This window comes from Pan paniscus, chromosome 5 (genome assembly GCF_029289425.2).
Source record: "Pan paniscus chromosome 5, NHGRI_mPanPan1-v2.0_pri, whole genome shotgun sequence".
Taxonomy (NCBI): Eukaryota; Metazoa; Chordata; class Mammalia; order Primates; family Hominidae; genus Pan; species Pan paniscus.
In genome coordinates, this window is record NC_073254.2 from 146,024,639 (window position 1) to 146,049,414 (window position 24,776).

The 24,776-nt window shown below is 40.3% G+C and overlaps 1 protein-coding gene across 2 annotated transcripts in view; it reads left to right on the top strand.

Annotated features, from left to right (window-relative positions):
- Positions 1–4,867, top strand: part of TRMT11 (tRNA methyltransferase 11 homolog) — a 52,843-nt gene extending 47,976 nt beyond the window's left edge. For both annotated transcript variants that reach the window (XM_003827616.4, XM_008952959.5), the window contains exon 13: positions 4,296–4,867. In XM_003827616.4, coding sequence (XP_003827664.3) covers positions 4,296–4,427 — 132 coding nt within the window. In that variant the 3' untranslated portion in view covers positions 4,428–4,867. The remainder of the gene's footprint in view (positions 1–4,295) is intronic.
- Positions 4,868–24,776: the final 19,909 nt, after the last annotated feature.

Consider the following 24,776-nt stretch of genomic DNA (forward strand, 5'->3'; position numbering starts at 1 on the left):
CTTAAAAGGATAAATGATAGGGCTGAATGCTGTATATCTTCCTTATGTAGCCATTTATGGCTAGCACAAATTTACCTACAGAAACTCTTCTGATTATAAAAAATGATAATAGTATAGTCAATAGTCTTAATATTTTATTCATATCGTCTTAATTACTATCAATGGTTAAGAAATTTGGAAATTGTAGTCTTTTTATCACCATAGTCTTCTCTCTTGCCATTTCCTAATTCTTGTGTGTTTTTATTTTTCCATCAAATAGGTTTTGCTTACTAAACATTGGCAGAACTCGGGTTTTATGATACGTAGGTGATATCACAATGAATAGTGGTAGACAGATTTAGAAATGTTAGCGAAACCAAAAGTCAAACACTGGGATGAGCTTGAGTTAATGGGGAGATCAAAGATTGTGTTTGCTGAGGATACTCTTCTCCTTTTAAGTAAGCACTTTGGCCTTTGAGATACTGTGCTGAAAAAAAAAAAACTTGCAGATATTCCTGGTTGAGATGCACAGGGAATGTGAATAGAGAAGAGTCATGAAAAGGTGATGAAAAATATGTAGAGTTGAATATCATCGTCTCAGATGTAAGCCCTGGCAAACTAAACCAAAGATAGGATGAAAGAGAGGTAGAGAGAAAAGAGAAAACAAAAAATGAGTTTGCCATTTTTTTTTTAGCATTAAGGTAATAAAAGTTCTGAATGCTGCATAGAGTATAGTATATTTCGTATGGTCTGGGTATATTTTAAATGTGTATTGTTCATAGATATGTGGTATTTATATGTATGATTATATGTGATATGTGTTGGACCATAGACATACTGAGTGTTTCGTGAGAAACATTTTATGAACTATGGTCTTTCCACTTAAGTGAAAATAGTAGCCAAAGTCCTTGGAATGTCTTACTCGAAGCAGGACTTGTGCTGCTAGATAATAGACTGGCGCCTGCCAGATCTCTGGCTGTGTAAGGGATTTGGAGCTTTTGGGTTTTCCAGAGTTTCTGTTATAAATGATAGATGTTGTGTTTTGCAATCAGGAGTCATTTGGTCTTCTAGAAAGGGGACATTTTAGCACAGAACCCAAACATACACTTCACACTGATTCTGCTCTACTACCTGGGAAATAAGAAAATAGGATTTTCTCCCCAGGAGTTGCATTTCTAAGGTTAATGATCTTTCCCACCTTCTCCAGTAGCATGTATGTCTTTGCCACCATGTCCCCATAGCACTGAATAGAACACATGGTCGGTTAAGGGCTTATTTTGCCTTTATTCTGAGAGGTCTAAACTATTACAGAAAAGAATGTCTTAAGTAGTGAATGTTTTCTCAATAATCGTTAGCATACATTTTAATCATTACTTTTGGATTTTTCAGGCTTTTGCTGTTCATTCCCAGTCTCTGACTCTAATCTTTATATTCTCTGATTTTATTACCAATAGTTGCCCTATTTCTATCCCTCTGGTCAAAGATAAACTATTTTATTAATCCCTTCCTTTGGTCCATAGAGGAAGCCCATCTTCCATTGTGCTTTGGGCTTTGTCTTCTGCCTCCCTCTTGTGAGCTGCATAACCACAGCTTAGGTCAGCTAGGCACGCTAGTAATTGAGCCTGGGTCAGCTTGCTGGAATCACGTTTCTGTCCTACCTTAGCCTCCTTACTACTGCAGTTCTAGAATATTCCATGAAGTAATCCACAGGCAGTTTGAGGGGGAGGTGATCTTGCATGGCCTAGAGGGGCCATGAGGAGAATAGTGGACATGAGGGCAGAGCTAGAATACCTGACTGCATTCTGATTCCCCTTGTACAGAGGAAAGTGAGATGTCATTCTGCAAAGTGATAGGTAATTGAATGTAAGCCCCAGATATCAAGGGAAAGCCTGAGAATTATGGACAATTTGAACTTATTTAGATTTTAGCCAAGCGGTTGGCATATTAAATTTGCATTTTAATAAATTAGGTTTGGTCTCAGTATGGAGAATACACTAGGGAAGGAACCACTGGAGGCAGGGCAGCTGGCCATTTACGGAAAAGAGGCGGGGATGAGGGAGGCCTAGATTAAATGTTGGAGTTATGAGTGGAGAGAAGTGGATTTGAGATGTTTAGGATATACGAGTTAAGATTTTAGGACTGACCAAATCTGAGAAGAGGGATTTGACGCAGGTTTCTGATTTTGATGACTGGATGGGGAACAATGCCAATAATTGTGAGGATCAACATAGTAGCTGAAAAGATGACAGCATCTGGACATAGCTTTAAAATAAAAACCGAAGAAAAACATTCTGCCAGGATTAAGCTAACACAGCTTAGGAAGTGATCAAGTTTTCTAGTGATCTTACTGACATAAGGACAGAATTTTGAATACCTGGAGGAGTAGTTGATGGACTTCAGTCAGACTTTTGATTAAAGTTGAAGTAGTTGACGTTAAATGGTGGAACATTGTTCTGTGTTGCCGTTATCCTGGCACAGTCCTGATATGTGGACCAGACTTGAGTCTACCTGTGGAGTCACCTGTTCTTTCAGGGTTTTGTTATCCTTCAGCTTCCCTGTGGCTCTTATACCTCCTCTTGATATGAAAAGTCTGTGCCATTGAAATATATCCTTAGTTAATAGGCCTTCATTAGTAAGACCTCTCATCCAGTTCTACTTCTTTCTTGGTGGGCTGCTCAGCTGTCATGGCCTTAGTCCATCACCTATATTCTCAGAGCTCCTCCTGCTTCTTGAGTTGGGGAAAAAGATAGCTCTTTTGGAGAAAACCTCATTACGTTGTAATTAAGGGTGCAGTCTTTAAAGTCAAACAGATCTGTGTTCAAAGCCTAGCTCTGCCACTTACCAGGTGGATTATCTTGGACCTGTACTCTTAAGTAATTCCTCATCTGTAAAGTGGTACTAATCGTTTACTTATTTCTTAGAGCTGACAAGTTTTGTTAGGTAGTACATATAAAGCATTTAGTATTGTTTTTGGTCCATACAAAATAACCAGCAAATGTTACCTTTCATTTGGTATCTTTAGTTGTATACCTACACATTGACTCTCTAAAATTTATCTTTTTGGGGATTGTATGTAGACTGAAGTTATTAATAGTAACCTTTAACATGTTTTCATGTGTTTGCAGGAATTTGGAACTGTAATATACTTGGGTGCCATAAAATTTCAGTAGCTACCTATTTCTCTTTGATGAATCAGGAAATCTGGGCATGTTTAATTTTTAATAATCTGGGTTTTTGGTGTGATTTTAAAAATATATGTGGCAAAAACAGTTTCTGAATAAACAAATGTGCCAACATTATTTTGGCTAAACCTGGATTTTTTTAATTAATGCTAGGTATGATGGAAAAATGAAGGTACTCATTTTATACAGGCAAAAATATTTTTGCAAAAATGAAAAAATATTTTGAGGATTGTTATATTCCAGATATATTTTTATATTTTTAGCTACCATTTTGATACTGAAATCTGGATAAAAAATTAGGCTTCATGTTTTCCATTTAAGTCTCCATACCTGTCCTCAAAAATCACATTAATCCAGGTGTAATTGAATATGAATTTATAGAAGCACATGGGAAATGAAATTTTATGTCTAATTAGATATTTTTCACACTTGGATGAGAAGCCAGTGTTTCAGTGTTTCCTGCCAGGAACCTCAATTTTCTAAGCCAAAATATGTTTGACATTAACCCAGGTTGATATTACCATTAGACGTCAGTCTGAGCAGTAGTCCTTACTTGTCTGTGAAGTCTACAAGTATGGAAATCTCTTGTTTAGCCTGTATCTTCATCTACTATGTTCACTTAAAGTTTCCACGAATTGTTTATTTCATTAACTGAATGTAGAAATACCCCCAGACAATTTTGTGTGTCTGTATGACCTCACACAAATGCATTATTTTGTTGGTTCACACCTTTTTCTTGAGTAGAAGCTTCCTTGTTTAGTACTTTTTATCCATAGGCACAGATGACTTCAGTGTGTGCTGAACTGGGAATCAGAAGAAAGTTATAGCCTTGACTCTGTTACTTGGAACCACTCTCTTTGCCCTGAGGCAAAAAAAAAAAGAAAGAAAAAAAGAAATTTGTCCTCTGTACAGAGGTCTTTTGTGAGGCTTTAATGAGGTAAATGAAAACACTTTGGATATCCAAGCATGATAAGGATGTAAAGTGATGGTATATTTCAATTCAAGTAGTGAAGGAAGATAAATATGCACTAGAGAGTGAGATTTTGCTTAAGATTTTGCTTAAGGTAAACAACTGCTTTGGTATAAGCTAACTAAAGAAATAATTTTTACATTTTGTATTTTCCAACCAAACAGAATCGGGACCAGTATTCACATCTGCTAAGTGATCATTTTCTGCCATACCAAGGTCATAATTCCTTCCGTGAGAAATATTTTAGTGGGGTAACAAAAAGAATTGCCAAGGAAGAAAAATCCACCCAGGAATGAAAATTAAGATTTTGACAATGAAGAAAGAATAAGAATTTGATTTAAAAAGACATCTGGATGTGAACTTTCATGTATGATCCAGAAAATAGGTACGGTTTTAAAATATTTTATATAGAAAAGCTACAAAGTAAATTGAGCAATGCTTTTAAAGTTATCTTTGTTTTATAGACTTTTTTGTTGTATGTATTACAGTCTTTATAATCTTATTTAATGTATATTTGTACTTTCAAGTACTGATGGAGATAGACTCAAAACAGTTATTTTTTTACAATTAATCTACAAAGGGAATTAATATTGTTGACTTTTAAAACATCTGCTGGATATATTATATGCAATTAATAGTAGTTAAGAATTTATTTATTTGGTAGATATGTTTATTTGGTTTTTGATTGTCATCGATTTACATTGCCACTAATAAACCATATTGAGAATTTCTAAAATTGTGTCATATCTAGTTGTCTTCAGGGGGGATGTGATGAGGGAAATAAATTTTTATTTAGAAATTCCAGACAAGGAAGGAATAACAATGCTAATAGTGATGATAAGAAAGGCTAAGACCTGACAACCTAGAAAGATTCCAAACTCCTTAAGGCCTGTCTACATTTGAAGCTCTTTTGTACCTTGGATTTGCTCCTGCATTCCTAACCGTTGACTGTTGCTCAAGTTGACTACCCACAATTTTTGGTTTAGAAAGTAACTGATAGTTAAAAGCAGTAACAGCAACACAAATGCTTGATGGTTCCTTAATGGTATTAAGCCTAATCAGTGCCCTTTGAAATAGAAGCTATATTTTTCTTGAAGGAGAAACTTTGCTGAGTCCACATTGTGTCCATCATGAAAATATCTTGCTTGAAAACCACTATACCCATTAATTCAGGATGCTAATAGCTTTCTTGCCTTTGGTGGTCAAATGTACCTCAGCAGGGTGGCAGTAAACGGATCCTCTCTCTCTAACCAGAGCCTGTATTTATTATTATTATTATTATTTTAGTGTTACTGCTGACTTTTATGGACTCAGAGTATTAATGTGCACAGCTTAGGACCTCTAAAAGTCTAGTGCTGCCCAAGCAAAGAGACATCAGGCTATCTGCTTTGGTCTCTTTTTCTTGTCTTGTAGTTCAGGATTTCAGCAGCAGATCTCAAACATTTCACTGATTATTTTGTTTGGGTTTCTGGATGTGATTTGTGGTACACTGGGGGGAAATCTAAAAGTATTCAAGGATGATTTATTTTCAGTTTTTCTGTTATAAACCATCTTATTTAAAATGTTTCGAGGTTATATGGGAGGTGAGTTTGAAACTTTGTCACTGACTCAATTTGGAATATGAGATTTTAGCTTAGCCCCTTTTTTGGGTGTTCACAAAGATTAGTCCAAATAGTTCTGGAAAGTTGGAATATTAATTTTAGTCACATTATCCTTAAAAATTATCCAACACTTAAAAAATATTTGAAATTATTTGTTATTACTACTAATTGAGGTCTTCTAAACTATGATTCCTATTATGAGGCTTATTTTCGTATTAATCAGGAAGTTCAGTTTCCCATTCCTGAAATGTCACTAGGCTCAGAGTATAATTTGTTTAGTTGGAAATCATAAATAAAAAAGAAACCTGATTACTTCCAAACTATTTTGGTTTTAGAGCATAGGTCTTAAGCCCTCTTATTTTAACGAGAGAGTTTTATTTTTTGGCGTTAGGATCTTATTACTTTCGGCGTAAGTTACAGCAGATCCTTTCCAGGATTGCTCTGGTTTTCTATGTTACCACTGTATTCCTCATGTGCTTACAGCAACAATATCACCTAGCAAATTGCCTGCATTTCAGAAAGTCCTGTAGTTTGGATTTACAGTATAATCTGTGAAGGAATTCTAGGTGGTCTGTGGACTGGCCTATTTTAATGTTTATAATATGACAAAATGTATAATTTTGTTTCTGGCATATATTAAATATCCATAAACTCCAGATGGTTACCTTGGTGGTGTTCATCAGAGGTGCCTCCTTCCCGTCTATTCTGGTGAGTACTTTTTGCTCTAATAGCTGGGAGGGAATAGTGGAGTAGGTGGTCTTTGTGTTTAGCCAAAGTGGCCAGCAGATTTTGAAAAGTTTAAAATCTGCTACAATTTTCTCAGCCACTTCCTGCCCAGGGTGACCCAGCTTTGGGCCAGTTTGCCACTGACTTCCTTATGACTAACTCTTTAAATACAAGGATTGAGCAATAAAACATTTTCAAACTGTTTAAGCTCTGGGAGGTAAGTCAGTATTGCCACTATTTCCTTGTTGAGAAAACTCACTCAAATATTGAGATTCCCTACATATTTAAGAAGGATGGCAATTATAAGTAAAAACAAAACAAAAAACAACAACAACCTTATTTCAAGTTTTGTAGGGGAAAGTAGAGTATGTGTTAACATCACGGGAGGCATTGTAGTGGGTGTGTTTATTTTATTGGGTTAAAATTGTGCTTTAAAAGTTTGAGACATGGAAATAGCTTTTAAGGTAATATGTTTTATACTCGTAAATTAAAGAAGCAGGGATTTGACTTTTTTTCAACACCAGGAAATTAGACGTTGAGGTTGTGTTATATAGATGCCAATATAAGCAACTCTGGCTCTTGAATAAAAGTTCTTAGTCGTTTGGTGTTAGAAGAACTGCTGACATCTTATGCTGGAAATATTATCAAATATTGCTTATCCAAAGAGATATGGAATAAAACATAATGTTTCTCTGTTGAAAACTGAAGGTGACTTTTTTGGGAAATGATCTTATTTTCCATCCCATTGTAATAAATCTCCCTTGAAAAAGCACAGTGGAACTAGGCTCATGTTAATAGTTCTAACAGGAAAAAAATTCTTTGTAGATAAAGCAAGGCATAAATAAACTCATTAATGCATTGCAGTGGTGGAAATGGAGGTGAGTGTTGCCAAGGCAATTGATGACCTTATTGTTGACCTGCTTGACCAAAAGAGAATAAATTATTCCAAAATAAGAACCTTGGCTCTTTTTGCTGGGTTATGGTTCTGTTCCATTATAAAGTTATTTAGAAAACTAAACACTTGCAAGAATCTTTGTTCTTAGAAGGACTGTATTCATAGAATAAGTGAAATCTACTTTGATTTCCGACTTTCCCACTCCCATTTTTCTCAGATATTTATCAAGTAATGTGGTTTGTAATCCAAACAAAAAAAAGTACCTTAATCCAGAACATACACATGGAGACAATAACAGCAGACTGATGGTGTTTGTACTTTACTAAAACATTGAGATCTTCTCTAAAACAGAGTGGTTTGAGAACATAGTGTCTAGAGTGTAAAGAATTATAATGGAATGGTAAACATACTGTGATTCTATCTGGTCGTAGAATCATAGAGACCAGCACATTCCTGTCTATCCTTTGGGGTGAAAAACTAGGGAACCTGACCCCTTTCCCTTAAAAGAGATCTGCCTTACGATGTTCATATGTTTCACTGTGTGGGATAAGCAAGTTGACATTTAGACATAACTGAGGCCAACCTGGAATTTGGCTCTTATCCCTTCCTTTATAAGCCCTTGTAGACAGGGCTCTTTGGGGGATGGAGGTTTAATTGTAATGGCAGTCTTTTAAGCCTGGGTCATGGAACAAAATAGGGCTTAATAGATGAATGTTAAGATAAGTCAGCTTCCCTTATGTAACTGCTAGCCCTATTTCTTGTGATATTAAGATGTGCTTAGTGTATTTTTGTTTTAAAATTTGAAAGTTCTTACTAAGATAATCATGTTGCAGTCATGCCAAACTGAATTGCCTAAAAAGGAACCTGTTTTGACCTCTATGACTTTAAAAATCTCTCCTTTAATCAAGCTTCCCTGGCTCTCTCCTGAGGATTTATCGGAAGAACTCTATTTTGGCTAACATGCAGCAGTGAAGATTAGCTGGGCTTATGTGTGAAGTTAGTCAAATTAAAAGAAAAGGAAAAAGGCTGAGGAGAAAATTAAAATTGAAAATGTAAATGGTACTTATGATATTGGAGTTGTGCTTTGATGGACTGCCAAAGTAATGTGTTGTAAGTTGGTGAAGTGGGTCAATATGGGCTGAGTTGTTATTGATGAGTTTTAAAAATCTTTAAGAGTCCCTTAAAATTTGTGTATAAATCTTGGAGTATCTCACCACAAGTTGGAGTGACTTCTGCACAAAGAGCAAAATTGCCTTTGCATTTTTCCATTTTTCTTTTTTCTTTTTTAATTTTATTTTATTATTATTATACTTTAAGTTTTAGGGTACATGTGCATAATGTGCAGGTTAGTTACATATGTATACATGTGCCATGCTGGTGTGCTGCACCCATTAACTCATCATTTAGCATTAGGTATATCTCCTAATGCTATCCCTCCCCCCTCCCCCAACCCCACAACAGTCCCCAGAGTGTGATGTTCCCCTTCCTGTGTCCATGTGTTCTCATTGTTCAATTCCCACCTATGAGTGAGAACATGCGGTGTTTTGTTTTTTGTTCTTGCGATAGTTTACTGAGAATGATGATTTCCAATTTCATCCATGTCCCTACAAAGGACATGAACTCATCATTTTTTATGGCTGCATAGTATTCCATGGTGTATATGTGCCACATTTTCTTAGTCCAGTCTATCATTGTTGGACATTTGGGTTGGTTCCAAGTCTTTGCTATTGTGAATAGTGCCGCAATAAACATACGTGTGCATGTGTCTTTATAGCAGCATGATTTATAGTCCTTTGGGTATATACCCAGTAATGGGATGGCTGGGTCAAATGGTATTTCTAGTTCTAGATCCCTGAGGAATTGCCACACTGACTTCTACAATGGTTGAACTAGTTTACAGTCCCACCAACAGTGTAAAAGTGTTCCTATTTCTCCACATCCTCTCCAGCACCTGTTGTTTCCTGACTTTTTAATGATTGCCATTCTAACTGGTGTGAGATGGTATCTCATTGTGGTTTTGATTTGCATTTCTCTGATGGCCAGTGATGATGAGCATTTTTTCATGTGTCTTTCGGCTGCATAAATGTCTTCTTTTGAGAAGTGTCTGTTCATATCCTTTGCCCACTTTTTGATGGGGTCGTTTGTTTTTTTCTTGTAAATTTGTTGGAGTTCATTGTAGATTCTGGATATTAGCCCTTTGTCAGATGAGTAGGTTGCGAAAATTTTCTCCCATTCTGTAGGTTGCCTGTTCACTCTGATGGTAGTTTCTTTTGCTGTGCAGAAGCTCTTTAGTTTAATTGGAGCCCATTTGTCAATTTTGTCTTTTGTTGCCATTGCTTTTGGTGTTTTAGACATGAAGTCCTTGCCCATGCCTATGTCCTGAATGGTAATGCCTAGGTTTTCTTCTAGGGTTTTTATGGTTTTAGGTCTAATGTTTAAGTCTTTAATCCATCTTGAATTAATTTTTGTATAAAGTGTAAGGAAGGGATCCAGTTTCAGCTTTCTCCATATGGCTAGCCAGTTTTCCCAGCACCATTTATTAACTAGGGGATCCTTTCCCCATTTCTTGTTTTTCTCAGGTTTGTCAAAGATCAGATAGTTGTAGATATGCGGCATTATTTCTGAGGGCTCTGTTCTGTTCCATTGATCTATATCTCTGTTTTGGTACCAGTACCATGCTGTTTTGGTTACTGTAGCCTTGTAGTATAGTTTGAAGTCAGGTAGCATGATGCCTCCATTTTTCTACATACCAATTGAGAAGCAATTCTCCATAGATCTCTTGCATTTCTATATGTCTTTCTAAGAAAGGCACAGACTTCTTGTGTCCTATACTGTGTTTTTGAGGATATTTGTATAGTGAACAATCTTGGAAGATATAGAGTCTTTCTCTCCCCTGTCTCCCCCTTGCTTTTAACTTCTGGAGCAGAGGTTTAAGTCTGTGTACAACCTTGGAAGATAATGTCTTCCTTTCAGAGTAAAGGCATGCTTACTGACCATTATAAAAGATTGGGTTCCCTAAGCTTAATATTTCTTCTTTGTAATACAACCTACTGTAAGTGCAGGCACCCATCTGGGCCTAATCTGGTCACTCTTCTGGGACTTGGGTATAAGGAAGAACTGATTGTTAAAATGCTGATTATCAGGCCAGGCACAGTGGCTCATGCCTGTAATCCCAGCACTTTGGGAGGCCGAGGCAGGTGGATCACCTGAGGTCAGGAGTTTGAGATCAGCCTGGCCAACATGGTGAAACCCCATCTCTACTAAAAATACAAAAATTACCCAGGCATGGTATGGTGCACGCCTATAATCCCAGCTACTCTGGAGGCTGAGACATGAGAATTGCTTGAACCTGGGAGGTGGAGATTGCAGTGAGCTGAGATTACACCACTGCACTCCAGCCTGGGTGACAGAGCGAGACTCCATCTCAAAAAAAAAAAAAAAAATTGCAGATTGTCATGCCCTGCTTACTGTACCATAAGTAATAAAGTTCTTTGTATGTGACCTAGGAGTATGTCTTTTACCAGTTTCAATGAATATGTCAGGCGCTTGCAATAGAGCAAAATCTCAGACCCTTCATGGTTCTTGATGGTTTTTGATCATGAGGATGGGATGCTGACAGACACATAGCTTTCTGGAAGAGGAGGAGGGCTTTGGGGCTCATTAACAGGATTCATAGGAAGTCCTTAGTAATTGTTAGCAAGCATGTTGACCAAATTTCATGATCAACCTGATGATACATGGTCCTCAACTTCATTGCCTGTTAATGAGGAGCAAATGGGGCAGTGGTTGCAGGCCAAGTATCAGAAAGTAGGTCCAGTGATAGTTACCCAAATGGTTCCTTGTTTTTTGCTAACCCTTTTCTGGGCGTTTGGAGAGGTGTTTCCTCACCAGTTTGCCAGTTAGCTTCAAGTCCACCCCACTATAACAATTAGTACTAAGATATATCCTGAGTGGGCTGAAGGGTGTACCTTCTTAGACAATAGGTGAATCATTAGAACTTTGGCTGTTTTGCTTGGGACATATGGTGGCAGGGCACATCATGGTTGTTAAGGAACATGGGCAACAAGTGGGCTATTTTATGGCTCAGCTCCTCCTGGCAGTCTGTCATGCCAGACTTAATATCCATTCAGAGAAAATAATAAAGGATTTTTTTTTTTTCCAGTGGGTCTTGGTTGCTTTCAGAGAGCATTGGCATCTCAGGGATATATCCCTGAGACAAACTCCTGTGGGAAGGGATAGAAGAGGCATTAACTAGTATTTGGTCTTTTACTGCCCTGAATTGAGTTTACCGTTCTGATGAAGGCGACCTACTGAAGAATGAGAAACTGACCCAGAGAATTCTAGATAAATTCTTGCAGTTGGCCCCCCAACCTTGGAAAAGTGCTCTACCTTTTATGTTAAAACCGGACCAGAACTTAAGAGATATTTCTTGGTACTGGTGAAGATGCTGTCAATTAAGATGAACTCCTAAAAAGAGAAAAATGTCAATGTAAGTCAAGCTAGAGTCAGGCAAAGGACACAAACCCAGTGGCTTCAGTCTGAAGACCATGTGTCCATGGTTGCTGAGTCAAAGGGTCCCCAATGCCAAAACAGTGTCAGATTTTGCTTTGTTTTGGGGACCAAAATCATTGGAATTTCATTTATTTGAGCTCCAAGCAGCTGCTATACTAAATACTAAAAGTAGATGTAAAGCCTTGCATACTGGCATGGAGCCTCCCACTCCAACCCCATGTTCCCTTGTTTCTCCCTCCACCTTTAACCTGACCTCAGCGGCTTTAAGGAGAAAGATGATTAGGGATGGGGCCCAGGACTCCTTATCTCAAAGGAGGACCAGCCACCACATGTACCCATCTGAATATGCTGGGGGACTTTATAGGAGAAAGGGGCACAAACTTGTATGGCTGTGTTGAATACAGGTGCCCAGTTCACCATCTTACACAGTCCTGTGGGGGAAGGGTCCACTCGGTTTCAACTGATAGGGTTTGGGCAAGGTTCATAATAGGAAAGGAAAGTTAACATGACCACAGGTCAACTTGTGGGTATGACCTGTTGAACCAATTTAATGCACTGTTCTTTTTGCATCTGAATATATAGCAGAAAATGACATGTTATATGCTTGAACTTTTCTGCCCTATAAGTGCTAGAGCCCAACCAGAAAGAGCCCCATTTAGATAGGTACTAGTATCTTTAAGGCTACAGAAACCTAATGATACCTTTGAGCTATAGAATATCCTGTAACTGATTACTTTGCTGATTGGAGACTCTGGTAAAAGGAGATACCCTTCATCCAGAGGTGCCCTTGGAGTTTTGGATGCCTGGACTCCTTGACATGGCTGGCCAGATACACGGCTTCTGAAAAACAACTAAGTATTAGCTACTACTGATAGGGACAGGAGGCAGGGAAATACTGGGTAGAAGAGGGCAGCGCCCTGACAAAGGCCCCACCCTCAAGCCTGAAAACCCACGGCCCTAATTGGGAACAGGCATTCCTGTTTTTGTGCCCAAATGTTGCCTTTTGGCCTGCCATGCCCCCTTATCCTGTACCCATATAAACCCTAAACCCCAGGCTCCACAAGCAGAAGAGTGGCAGAGAAGGAGAGAAGAGAAGGAGCATCTGAACATCAAGAGGAGTTTGGCTGGAGATGGTTGGAGAGGAGATTGGTTGCAGGATGGCTGAACTCCAGGGGAAGATCATCTTCCCACTCCATCCCCTTTACAGCTCCCCATCCATCCCGCTGAGAGCCACCTCTGCCACTCAGTTAAAGCCCCGTATTCACCATCCTTCAAGTTTGTGTGTGACCTGATTCTTCCTGCATGCTGGACAAGGACCCGGGTATCAAGAGGGCAGGGTGTAAAAGGCTATCACCCTGACTCTCCACTGAGCTGGTTTAACACTTAGCTGTCCACAGACGGCAACTGCTAAAAGACCATTAATCGTAACACAGTCCTAGATGCTACCATGGGGCTGGAGCCCAAAAGCGCTCGCCCAGCTCCTGCATCTGCCTGTCTGCATGCTCCCCTTCCCGTAAGGGGTTTGAGCACACCCCTGTCACAAGTTCCACGAAGGAGTCGAGCAACTCTCCTGTTTCACTACTGGGCTTCTGTCAAAACTGAACACTTAAGCCAGCTAGCCTGCTGTTCCCTTTTTGGAGTAGATCAAACAGACCTCATGACTACTAAAGTGGAAAGGGCCCAACTAGCCTTGCTTGTCATATAAAATCATTATATGTAATAATCATTAATGCAACAGACCTACCCTCAATGACATCTTGGATTTACATGAAAAAGTGGCAGCTAATCCTTTGGGGGAAAACTTTATCATCCATTCTGCTGCCTGAAACAAAGCCCCTGGCTCAGCACCCTTGTTTCATAAAGGTTACATATAGGGGCTTTAAAAATACATTTAGGTGGCATTTAGGAGATTCCTCAAAATGCCTGTTGCTTCTTTCACTGATAGATTGGCTAAGCTGAAAACCAGTGCCGTTTCAATGGACTGCAATGGCTGTTCAACCTCAGTGCCAGGTAAGCAGAACTGAAAATGGATGTAGTTGGTCTGGTCATTAAGTAGAATTCAAGGCCATTCTGAAAGCTCTGACCAATACCCTCCTTGAGGAGCCTTGTTATGTTTTTACTGACTGTTAGGTTGTTGCTAAAGACCTGTGGTTTGATCCACCACTTGGAAAACTAGAGATTTGCAGATTGAAGACATCCTTCCTTAGGGGCTTCAAACAGTGGAAACAAATTGTGGCGGCTGATAGAACTGTCGGGGTCACTCATATTGACATCCATTTTAAAGTCTCATTCTCTGATGAGACCAGCTAGAATCACTCGGTTAGCTAGCACCACCCAGATTGCCATCATTGCTGCCTGGATCCATTATTGTACTGGACATGGCAACACATCCGCTGTTATAGACAGGACACAAGTAAAGTACTTGATTTGTCTGATGCAAAGGCTACCATTTGGTGCTAGACTTGTGACTCCTGCCAAAAGTCGACCTTGTTGCCTCTTGGTAAGGACGAACACACTGCATGGGGTGTTGTCTCCACTACTCCTGGCAGATTGATTACCTCAGACCTTCCTCCACCCCTCTTTAGAGCTATTGGTTGTTCATGAATACTATTGACACTTTCTCAGGTTACAGGGTTGCTGTTCCAGTGCAATCATTTGACTCCAGCCACACCACTTTGGCCCTTGAAACTAATCTGTGTCATGTGTTTGGCTTTCTGGACCATTTGGTATGACAATGATACACCTTTTATTGCTAAAGCCACTCAATCATGGGCTACAGTCAAGGCATTTGACAGACTTTCCATACTTCCTGCCATCCACAGGCATCTGGAATCTGTGAGCTTTGAAATTTGCTCTACATTTGTTCTATATTTTCTCTGGCAGCCCTTTACCAAACCTTCACAGAAAGACTCAGCACATTGCTCCAAAGTTACCTCTCAACAGGGCAGTCTTCTGTTCTTTGTGGGATGCATAAGTCTTTTAATTGATGGTTTTAACTCAGGCAATTGGTGATTAATAGTTTGAGTCTCAGGCCGAGAAGATTTTCCAAAACCAGCACCTGAGAGAGTTGTAACAATCGGTTGAAAAGGACCACTTTACCTAGTATGCTTTATTATTGATGTTGAAGCAGGCAAATAAATATTCTAGTTGACGTATTATCTTCAATTTTCTTTCTCTTTACATTTTTCTATAGATTCCAAGAGTGTTAATTTTTTTTTCTATTTTAATGTCAATTGTTGTTCCTCTGTATTAGTTGTATGTGTTACTCTATTTTTCCTGTAATACATGTTCTAAGGCTTATCTATTGGTGATTGGTTGATGTCTATGGGAGTTCCATGCATGGATTTAAATAATGACAAAGGAATTTATAGTCTGGTTGGGGTGATGAGACCTACACATAAAAAGATAGTTAACACAAAGTAGAATGAATTAAGTACCCAGGAGAAGCCTCAATGGAGTTTGGAAGGATGAGAATTTTCTTCAGAGTAGAATATTTAATAAAGATTTCACAGAAGATGTGGTGCTTAAGCCAGAACATTACAAATTTTTTAAAAATTCAGTTAAGTGGAGAGAGGAAAGAAGCACATTTCAGATTGGGGGTGTTATGTGAATAGTGTGAGGAAAGTTCAGATGTGAGAATGTGTGAGTCAAGTTCAGAAGATGATAGGTACTAACTAGACTAACTAGAGGGAAGAGTTCATGTGTATGATGGTGGGAGAGGACTTTGAAAAAGGTAGGCTGGGGTCATGTTGCGAAAGACCTTGAATGTCAGTCTAAAGAATTTGTATTGGACTGGGCATGGTGGCTCATGCCTGTAATCCCAGCACTTTGGGAGGTGGAGGTGAGCACATCAGTTGAGGCCAGGAGTTCGGGACTAGCCTGGCCAACATGGTGAAACACCATCTCTACTAAAAAATACAAAAATTAGCTGGGCGTGGTGGCACACGCCTGTAATCCCAGCTGCTTGGGAGGCTGAGGCAGGAGAATCGCTTGAGTCTGGGAGGCAGAGGTTGCAGTGAGCCAAGATTGTGCCACTGCACTCCAGCCTGGACAACAGAGCAAGACTTCGCATCTCAAAAAAAAAAAAAAAAAAATAGACAATAGAAAGTTGTCCTGGGACTAAAGATTTGAGAATAGGGACTGATTTCAGAAAGGTGATTTGGGGTGTCAGTTGCAGTGGCTCACGCCTGTATTCTCAGAGCTTTGAGAGGCTGAGGCCGGAGGATCACTTGGGGCCAGGATTACGAGACCAGCCTGGGCAACATAGTGAGGCCCTGTAATTACAAAAATAAAATGGGCCAGGTGTAGTGGCACATGCCTGTAGTGCTAGCTACTCAGGAGGCTGAGGTGGGAAGATCACTTGAGCCCAGGAGTTCAAGGTTACAGTAAACTGTGATTATGCCACTGCACTCCAGTGTGGGCGACACAGTGAGATGTGGTCTGAAAAAAAAAAAAAGTGATTTTGGCAATGGAGTGTAGGATGTGCTTGAGACAGGCCAGGAGGTAAATAAATAGTCCATGTGAGAATCTGAACCAACAGTGGGAATAGACAATAGAGACAGATGGAAGACATTTTACTCATCCATTCATTCAACAAATATTTTGTCCTCATTGGTATGCTAGGCACTACAGGGTCAAAGATTAGAAATGATAATCCCTACCTGGAAGAAGCTTGGAACCTTCAGTAGTTGTAGAGATAAATAATCCTAGCAAGGCATCAAGTGCAGTGAGATATAGGGGGCCCTATGGGAACATGCAGGCAAGGAATCCAGCCTGCCCTGGGGCTGGGGGCGTGGGAGATGGTTCCAAGAGGAGGTGTTTCCTGAATTGCCTTTTGAAGTTTTTATATTGGGTTTAATAACTTTATTGTGAGATATATTATTTATACCAAAGAGTGCATAAAGCATAAGTACAGTTTAATGAATAATTACACAGGGACATCCCTACAGCACCATCCCTGAAGTGAGTTTGGAAGGGTAGGTAGTAGTTAGCCAGGTTAAGCTGGGGAAAGATCCGGGAGGAGGTAATGATGTGTGAGGCAGAGGACATAGCAAAGGAATAGAGAGCATGGTATGTAGGGAAACTGCATGCAGTTCATGGTCACTGAAGTGTGAACTGGGGATCAACAATATAAAGTCAGAGAGTAAGGCAGAAAGGGGTTTGCATTTCTGCTTGATTACCTTGGGCATACTAACCCACTCCCCCTACCCTGGATTTTCACTAGGGAAGCCATATTATCAGAGTTGGTCAGGCCATCACTCTGATGATAGTGGTTTGTCCTGGAGGGAGATATGAATAGAAGCTGGAATGCTGATCAGAAGATTGATGCAGTCATCCAGGTTAGAGAACAGTGGTAGTAGGGATTCAATGGAGAAATATTTAGAAGGTGAGTGAGCAGGCAGGTCCTGGTAGTTGGGAACCAGATGAGGAGTCAGGGATGATATCTGAGATTCCAGCTAGGGCACTGAGTGGGTACAAACTGGAATAGATGATAATGGGAAAAGGATGAGTTTAGGTTTGGACATCCTGAACAAGAGGAGCCTATGGTACAAGCATGAAGAACTGCATAGCAGGCTTTTGAGTATCCAAGAGCAAAGCCAGGCAATGATTACTTACACAAGAAGCAGAAGATCCCTGTATGGGACAAAGAACAAAACAAAACAAACAAAAAACCACTGAGTCAAGACACATTGTACAGCTCCAAGATTCCTTCTGTGCCATTTTCCCCCAGCATGATATATATATTTGGCAAAGAGAATTGACATGACCCAATACTCTTGAGACTGGATCAGGCCATTCCAAGTTTATTACAAGAAATTTATACTAGAATTACTTAATGAGATAAAATTTCTCCACTGTGCCACTTGAAGCTGCGAGAACAACACTGGCTTTGGGTGATGTGCTTCTGCCCAAACTGGATGGGTGGACGTGCTCTATTTGCCGTATAAGTTAGTGAGCTACATTGTAGAGTTAGGACGTAAAGAAATTGATAAGCTGTTGTTAGTTGTCTCTAAGAAAAACCTGCTAAAGAAATACACAGGCTGCCGCTGTTTGGGCTCCAGACGCAGAAAAAGAAAAACCCAAAGGGTTTTCCTTTCCTCTCATCCTTTAAAATTAAAAATACTTCCCCTTCCTCTCTCTTATGAAGTAACTACATAATACCTTTCAGGCAGCAACATAAAAATTACAGAGTAGGCCAGAATATGGGGAAAATTTTAATTAAATCTGGGGTTTCATTTGTTTTTTAATTTATTAAAAAATGCTTGGCCAAAAAAAAATCCCAATTTCCCTCTGCCCCCCTTTTTATATATCCTTATGCATTTGGCAGAGCTCATGACAATGTCTTTCCACCTGTGGACCGGCCAAAAGCCTTTTCTGAAGCTCCTACTAATTTGGATTAAACTGACTGGTTAAAAGCTTCACACAGAAATGCTGCCAGGAAAGTCATGAGGTCTGATGACATTTAAGTCTACAGTCTTATCTTTTGGACCAAAATAAATGAACAAAGATCTAGTTTTTGATCTTGCATTTGTTAGCTTGTTTTCTCTCTTAGTTTTGGAGAAATAGATCAAGAACCTGAAAACAGGAGAACCATGTTTTTGCCTCCAGTCTGTCTTTCTGAACCCAAAGAGAAGCTCTTTCATGATCCTAAGTGGATTCCTAAGGAAACAAGAAGGGCAGGACTGGTGCTGTGTGATGAATCAGGTTTCTGGGGAAGACCTGACCCATTTCTGCTAGGGGTAAATGGCCCAGAAGACTTGCTCCTATGGCGGGGGATGTCACCTGATGCATTGGAACCTAAGGCTAGACCTTGAAGTGTATCAAGTTCATCTCTATGTCCTTTTTTTTTTGCCTCTCAACAAGGAATTAGACATAGTCCTATCCTCAATGAGCTCATGGTCTGGAGGATGGCGGTGGTATGAAACAAAGAGGTAAGTAGTCAGTTAAAATAGTGTGATCCGTCTTTCCACAGGGCAAGCCCAGGGTGAGTCTAAGAGGAGCACCTAGCCACTTCTAACAGTGGTAGTGTATTAACCATGTGTTTCTGATGTTTTGACATCTGGGGCTTTGCTGACCCTGGAGAGACCAGAACCAGCCAATTCCTAGAGATAAGGTTTCACCTTCCTTCAAGTGTGTCTTTTATAGAAACTAAACAGTCCAGAGTCCACTCACTCTATTTCCTCTTTTATACAGCTTTTATGCTTTGGGTCACTATTTCTCAGACCTAATCACTTTTGGGCCAGGTACCAGGTAACTTAGGGACAACCCCTATACCCCAGAGCCTGCTGAAAGTATTCAAACTAGCTAATCCTATGCCTGCTTATCCTGCCTTACCTGTTCCTTCCTCTGGAAACCACAATAAAGGCTCTTGTCCACATTTTCCCCTCCCCTCTGCCTCCTGAACGACCCTGGTCCTTCCCCACATGGCCCTGCATGGCGTGGTGTGTCCTCTCCTCTTGAGAACTTCGAGGAACAAACTGTCTTTTCAATTAAAATTGTCTTCTGATCTGTTGGTCTCACCATACCTGAATAATAATAAAACCTACATTTAAAAACACATGAGAGAGGACTGGGTCAAGGAAGAAGTCTGAGAGATGACGTCTAAGTTAACCCCTAAAGAAGTGGAAGTTGCTTGATCATGTCAGGGGATGAGGGCGGGAAGGGGGATTCCAGGCAGAGAGAATAGCACTGGAAAAGCATATTTGGTTAACAGTTCAACTAGTTGGTGTGCCAGGAGCTAAATGTATTAGCCAAAGAGGAGAAATGAAGCTGGACAGGTCATGAGAGCCAGATCCTAAAGGACTCATACGCCCTGCTGCAGAATCTGCACTTAATTCTGGGAGAAGCCCACTCCCTGTGACCTCCTCTCCCCTTTGGTAATGCCAAGGCTCTTTGGGAAGTTTTAATTTCTTTCAAAATGGTGTCCTTGGCTGAAGTGCTTGAGTTCCTTGACAAAGGGTGCCTGTAAAGAGGGAGTCTGTGGCTTTGCCTTTGCTCCAGGGTCTGTTTCTGCCTTGGTTCTAGGTCTCAGTTAATGCTGTCTTCTAAGTTGGGTGAATGGCATAGCTGAGGCTGCTTGAATTAAGGCATTGACACCACAAAGCTTCCATTTCCCCATCTATAGAGCCCCCCTAGGTGCCCAGTTACACTGTGGTAAGAGATTTCCCAGATAAGTACAGCAGAAACCTTCCTGACCCTGACTGACAGATACTTGCTCCAGAGCCAAGAAACAGTCACATGTTGGCCTCCTGCACCGAGGGAGATGATTTTTATTGATTTCGCTCTTCACACAGTGCTGACGGTGTAGGCCTGCAGAAGAGCAAGCTGATGAAAATAAAGATTGTGGGTTGCCAGCTCATGTTTGTCCTTATCTCCAAGGCAAAATACAAACACTGTTTCAGGGAGCTGCTTCTCCACTCCAAGACAAATGAGCTGTTGAAGTGTCATGATTTTAAAATCTGGTGATATACATAAAGGATATTTTACTGATCAACCTCAAGGAATCTGTCATAAATAAAAAATAGTTTGTGATTCAAGCACTGTTGCCTATTTCAGAACTTCACCTTGGAGCCCACTCTGCTGTCTTCTGAGACACAGGGTGCTCCCTGAAAGAAAACAGCTCAGAACTCCCAACACTTCTCTTTCCCATCTTTCCTTGAAGATGCTTACCAAGAGCAACCAGGCTTTTTGAGTCACCATATGCTGACGAACATTTTTGTTGTTTTTTGAGACAGGGTCTGGCTCTATAGCCCAGGTTGTAGTGTAGTGGTGCAATCTTAGCTCACTGCAGCCACAACCTCCTGGGTTTAAGCAATCCTCCCGCCTCAGCCTCCTGAGAAGCTGGGACTACAGGTACATGCCACTTCACTCATCTAATTTTTATATGTTTTGTAGAGACAGGGTTTCTCCATGTTGTCCAGGCTGGTCTTGAACTCTTGGGCTGAACTGATCCCCTTGCCTCAGCCTCCCAAAGTGCTGTGATTACAGGCATGAGCCACTGTGCCTGTCCTTTACGACCTTTTAAAAACCCATTACTAATGAGGATGAGAGGAAGGACAGCATGGAATCCTCTAGCCCTTGCTTGTGGCCCGCCTGGTTTTCTCTAACACTCCCTGCCTGCTTCTCCTTCACTATTTAGTGCATGCCTGGCATATGCCAGCCAGCAACCACTATGAACATCAGATGAATAAAAGATACATGTCTTATGTTGAACAGTTGTACACAGTTCTTGGTTAAACTCATTTTTGCTAAATTGTTAAGAACTCATTTATTCTGAGTCCCAAACTCTGGCACTTAAAAATAAAAAATAAAAAACAAGACTATACCACTTTCAATACACTGTTCTCTGGATGAGGTACTGGGTGAGATTGGGAAGGGCAGAGAGGTTTTATGGGGTGCAACATCTGATCATAAAGGAATTGACGTTTTTTCCCTTTAGTATATACGATTTCTTTGTATGACTAAGCCCGTTTCTTTGTTTATGTTTCCTCCCATAAAGTTCTACAGCCATCTTTTTCATGCTTCCTCAGTGTTCTATAAAGTTCTGCAGTCCATTTTTTAAAGCTTTTTATTTAAATTTTTTGAATAAGCAATAAATTTACGTGGTTTGAAATTCAAAACAGTTCAAAAGCGTATACCCAATGAAAAGTTTCCCTCTTTCTTTTTCTCCTTCTCGTGGGTCTCTCAGACACCCAGCTCCCTGCCTTGAGACAAGCACTGTCACAGATGGCTTAGCTCAATGTCAAACAATACAAGAGAGTCCCAATGTGAAGCCATCATTGAAGCACCCATGTGAAACAATGGCAAAAGCAAAGAACCAGGAGTAAGACGTCCCTTCCCAGTCCTCCCAGGACAGCTCTGAATTCATCTTTGTCTTATTTTGCACTGTTAACATAAGATAATAACCTTTCCTTAGCTATCTCTCTTGGAATGAGAACTGTTGGGATGATTTGTATGAATGCATTTGGAAAAGTTTATAAGGGTTATAAAGACTAAGGAAGAGAAAACACAGAGCCTAAAACTAAATCCATTAGGTGAGGAGTTGAGTCATGGTAAGGAGTCAAATTGTTCAAGATGTTGCCCAAGAAGTCCTTTTATTTGATTTCAAAGCTTCCACTGCTGAGATGTGGGGAGGTTATTGGGCCAATAGGGAAGGATAAAAGGTAGATTTATTTTCTGCCAGTTTTCAGATCTTCTCTTGAATTCTGCCATCACCTAGCCAGAAGCGGTGGCCTCTCTTAGGTGCATACCTAAGCAAAGAATGTGACCTCCTTTGCAGCCTCCTGATTGGCCACCTTTGGGGTCAGCTGAAGCTTATTTCCTGGGCTACTCAACTCCTTTCTTGTTTGTAGAGTGGTTTCCCATCAAGTAAAGACTTAGGCCAGGCGTGAGAGTTGGGAGAAAATACAGACTCTGTAAGGCTATTACTTCAGGACTGATGTCACCATCCGCCTTGAGGCAGAGCTTGCCATTTACTTCAGAGGAAGTTTTGCTTGGGAAGGAATGCAGACTCTGATGTGCAGTTAAATGTGCATGTGTGAAGGGAAACTGGCCTGATAGCTAGGGGCTGGAGCCCTTCTTTATCCACAGAAGATAGGAAGCAAAGAACGGTGATAACGTGGCTTTCACTTCTGTGTGCCTCCACCTGGCCCCAAAGCTGTGTCTATTGAGATAGGAGCTCTGGGTTGGGCCCACTGAGGCTTTCTTGGTGCAGTAATTATGGAAGGGATTAATGTCCTTCTGTTCAGTGAACTCTGGTGCAATTTTATCAAAGGAACCCTAAGCCTATGCCTTTTGTATGTTTCTTCCTTTTTAAAGTGACAATTATTTATTTGCAGAGGCCCAGTAAATAATAAACTTGTCTTGAGCATTATCTTTCTTTTACAAAGCAGCCTGAGCAAAGCTGCAGGATTTCTGGGAGAGAGTTCAAGGTTGACAAGCCTTTGCGGCTCTCCTCTCTTCCTCTTTCCTCTCACCTAGTCCTCCATGGCAAGAAGTAATCTGATGGTGTCTATGGTTGTCTTGATTTTCTGATGCCAGGAATTGAATTGAGTTCTGATGTCTTAGGTTATCTTTGAAGCTACTTATCTCTGTATTAGGGAAAAGTCAGTACTTTTTGAAGAATCAATGTCGATGAATTATGGTGGGATATTTGGCTGGAGGCACTGATTGTATTAGCTGCCCTATTAGGGGATGTCTAGAGAAACTTCAAGTACCCTATTGATTGGAAGGGATTAGTGGCTTTTTGGTCAGTGTTGAATGTAAATCAGAGCTCTGAACACTATAATTCTGTAATTTGAGGAGAAATCATTCTGTCCAATGAACCAAACAGGCTTGGTTAAATAAGTTGCTTGAAATTCACTGAGACCAGAAGCTTTGTAATATGTTTGGCAACCATTAAAATAGTTAAAATGCTTCTGCCTAGGCGGTAATTAGTCTTCAGGAAAACACAGAAAATGTGTCATCTACACCACTGCCTTCAGTCTGTCAAACCCGGCATCTGCGTGTGAGTTGGTTTTAGCATTTTGACAGCACTGGGGCTCAAGGAACCTAGGTCAAGACCTAATGGCCTAAGAGATTACCTCTTCATTGCCTTTGTCTTCAGAGTCTTTCTATTAGAGCAGCTTTGCTAAAGGGCTGGCAAGGATTGGAAGGCTTAGCTAGACAGCTCCATCTCCCCAGTGGTATTTCTTTTTTTCTTTTTCTTTTTCTTTTTTTTTCAATTATATAAGTTCTGGGATACATGTGCAGAATGTGCAGCATTGTTACATAGGTATACCCATGCCATGGTGGTTTGCTGCACCCATCAGCCCGACACTACATTAGGTACTTCTCCTAATGCTATCCCACTCCTAGCCCCCCACCTCCCGACGGGCCCCAGTGTGTGATGTTCCCCTCCCTGTGTCCATGTGTTCTCATTGTTCAACTCCCACTTATGAGTGAGAACATGCGGTGTTTGGTTTTCTGTTCCTGTGTTAGTTTGCTGAGAATGATGATTTCCAGCTTCATCCATGTCCCTGCAAAGGACATGAACTCCTCCTTTTTTATGGCTGCATAGTATTCCATGGTGTATATGTGCCATATTTTCTTTATCCAGTCTATCATTGATAGGCATTTGGGTTGGTTCCAAGTCTTTGCTATTGTGAACAGTGCTGCAATAAACATACATGTGCATGTGTCTTTATAGTAGAATGATTTATAATCCTTTAGGTATATACCCAGTAATGGGATGGCTGGGTCAAATGGTATTTCTAGTTCTAGATCCTTGAGGAATCGCCACACTGTCTTCCACGATGATTGAACTAATTTACACTCCTACCAACAGTGTAAGAACTGAAGGAGATAGGGACACCAAAAACCCATCAAAAAATCAATGAATCCAGGAGCTGGTTTTTTGAAAACATTAACAAAATAAATAGACCGCTAGCCAGACTAATAAGAAGAAAAGAGAGAAGAATCAAATAGACACAATAAAAAATGATAAAGAGGATATCTCAACTGATCCCACAGAAATACAAACTACCATCTGAGAATACTGTAAGCATCTCTATGCAAATAAACTGGAAAATCTTGAAGAAATGGATAAATTCCTGGACATATACATCCCCAGTGGTATTTCAAAAGGATAGGGCCCACGGAGATGACTGAGCTGGCTGGATTTTGTTACTGTACTTCTATACCTCAGAGAGGCCTAGGAGCCTGCCTTGGGTTTTGAGATTATTCTCTTGTATTCCCCTGGAGACTGAATCGAAGAATGAATTGGCTCCTTGCACCTCTTCTCTCTCTCTCTCTCTACTTATCTTTTTTTTTTTTTTTTTTTTTTTTGTAGAGACAGGTTCTTGCAATGTTACCCAGGCTGGTCTCAGAATCCTGGCCTCAAGTGATCTTTCTGCCTTGGCCTCCCAAAGTGC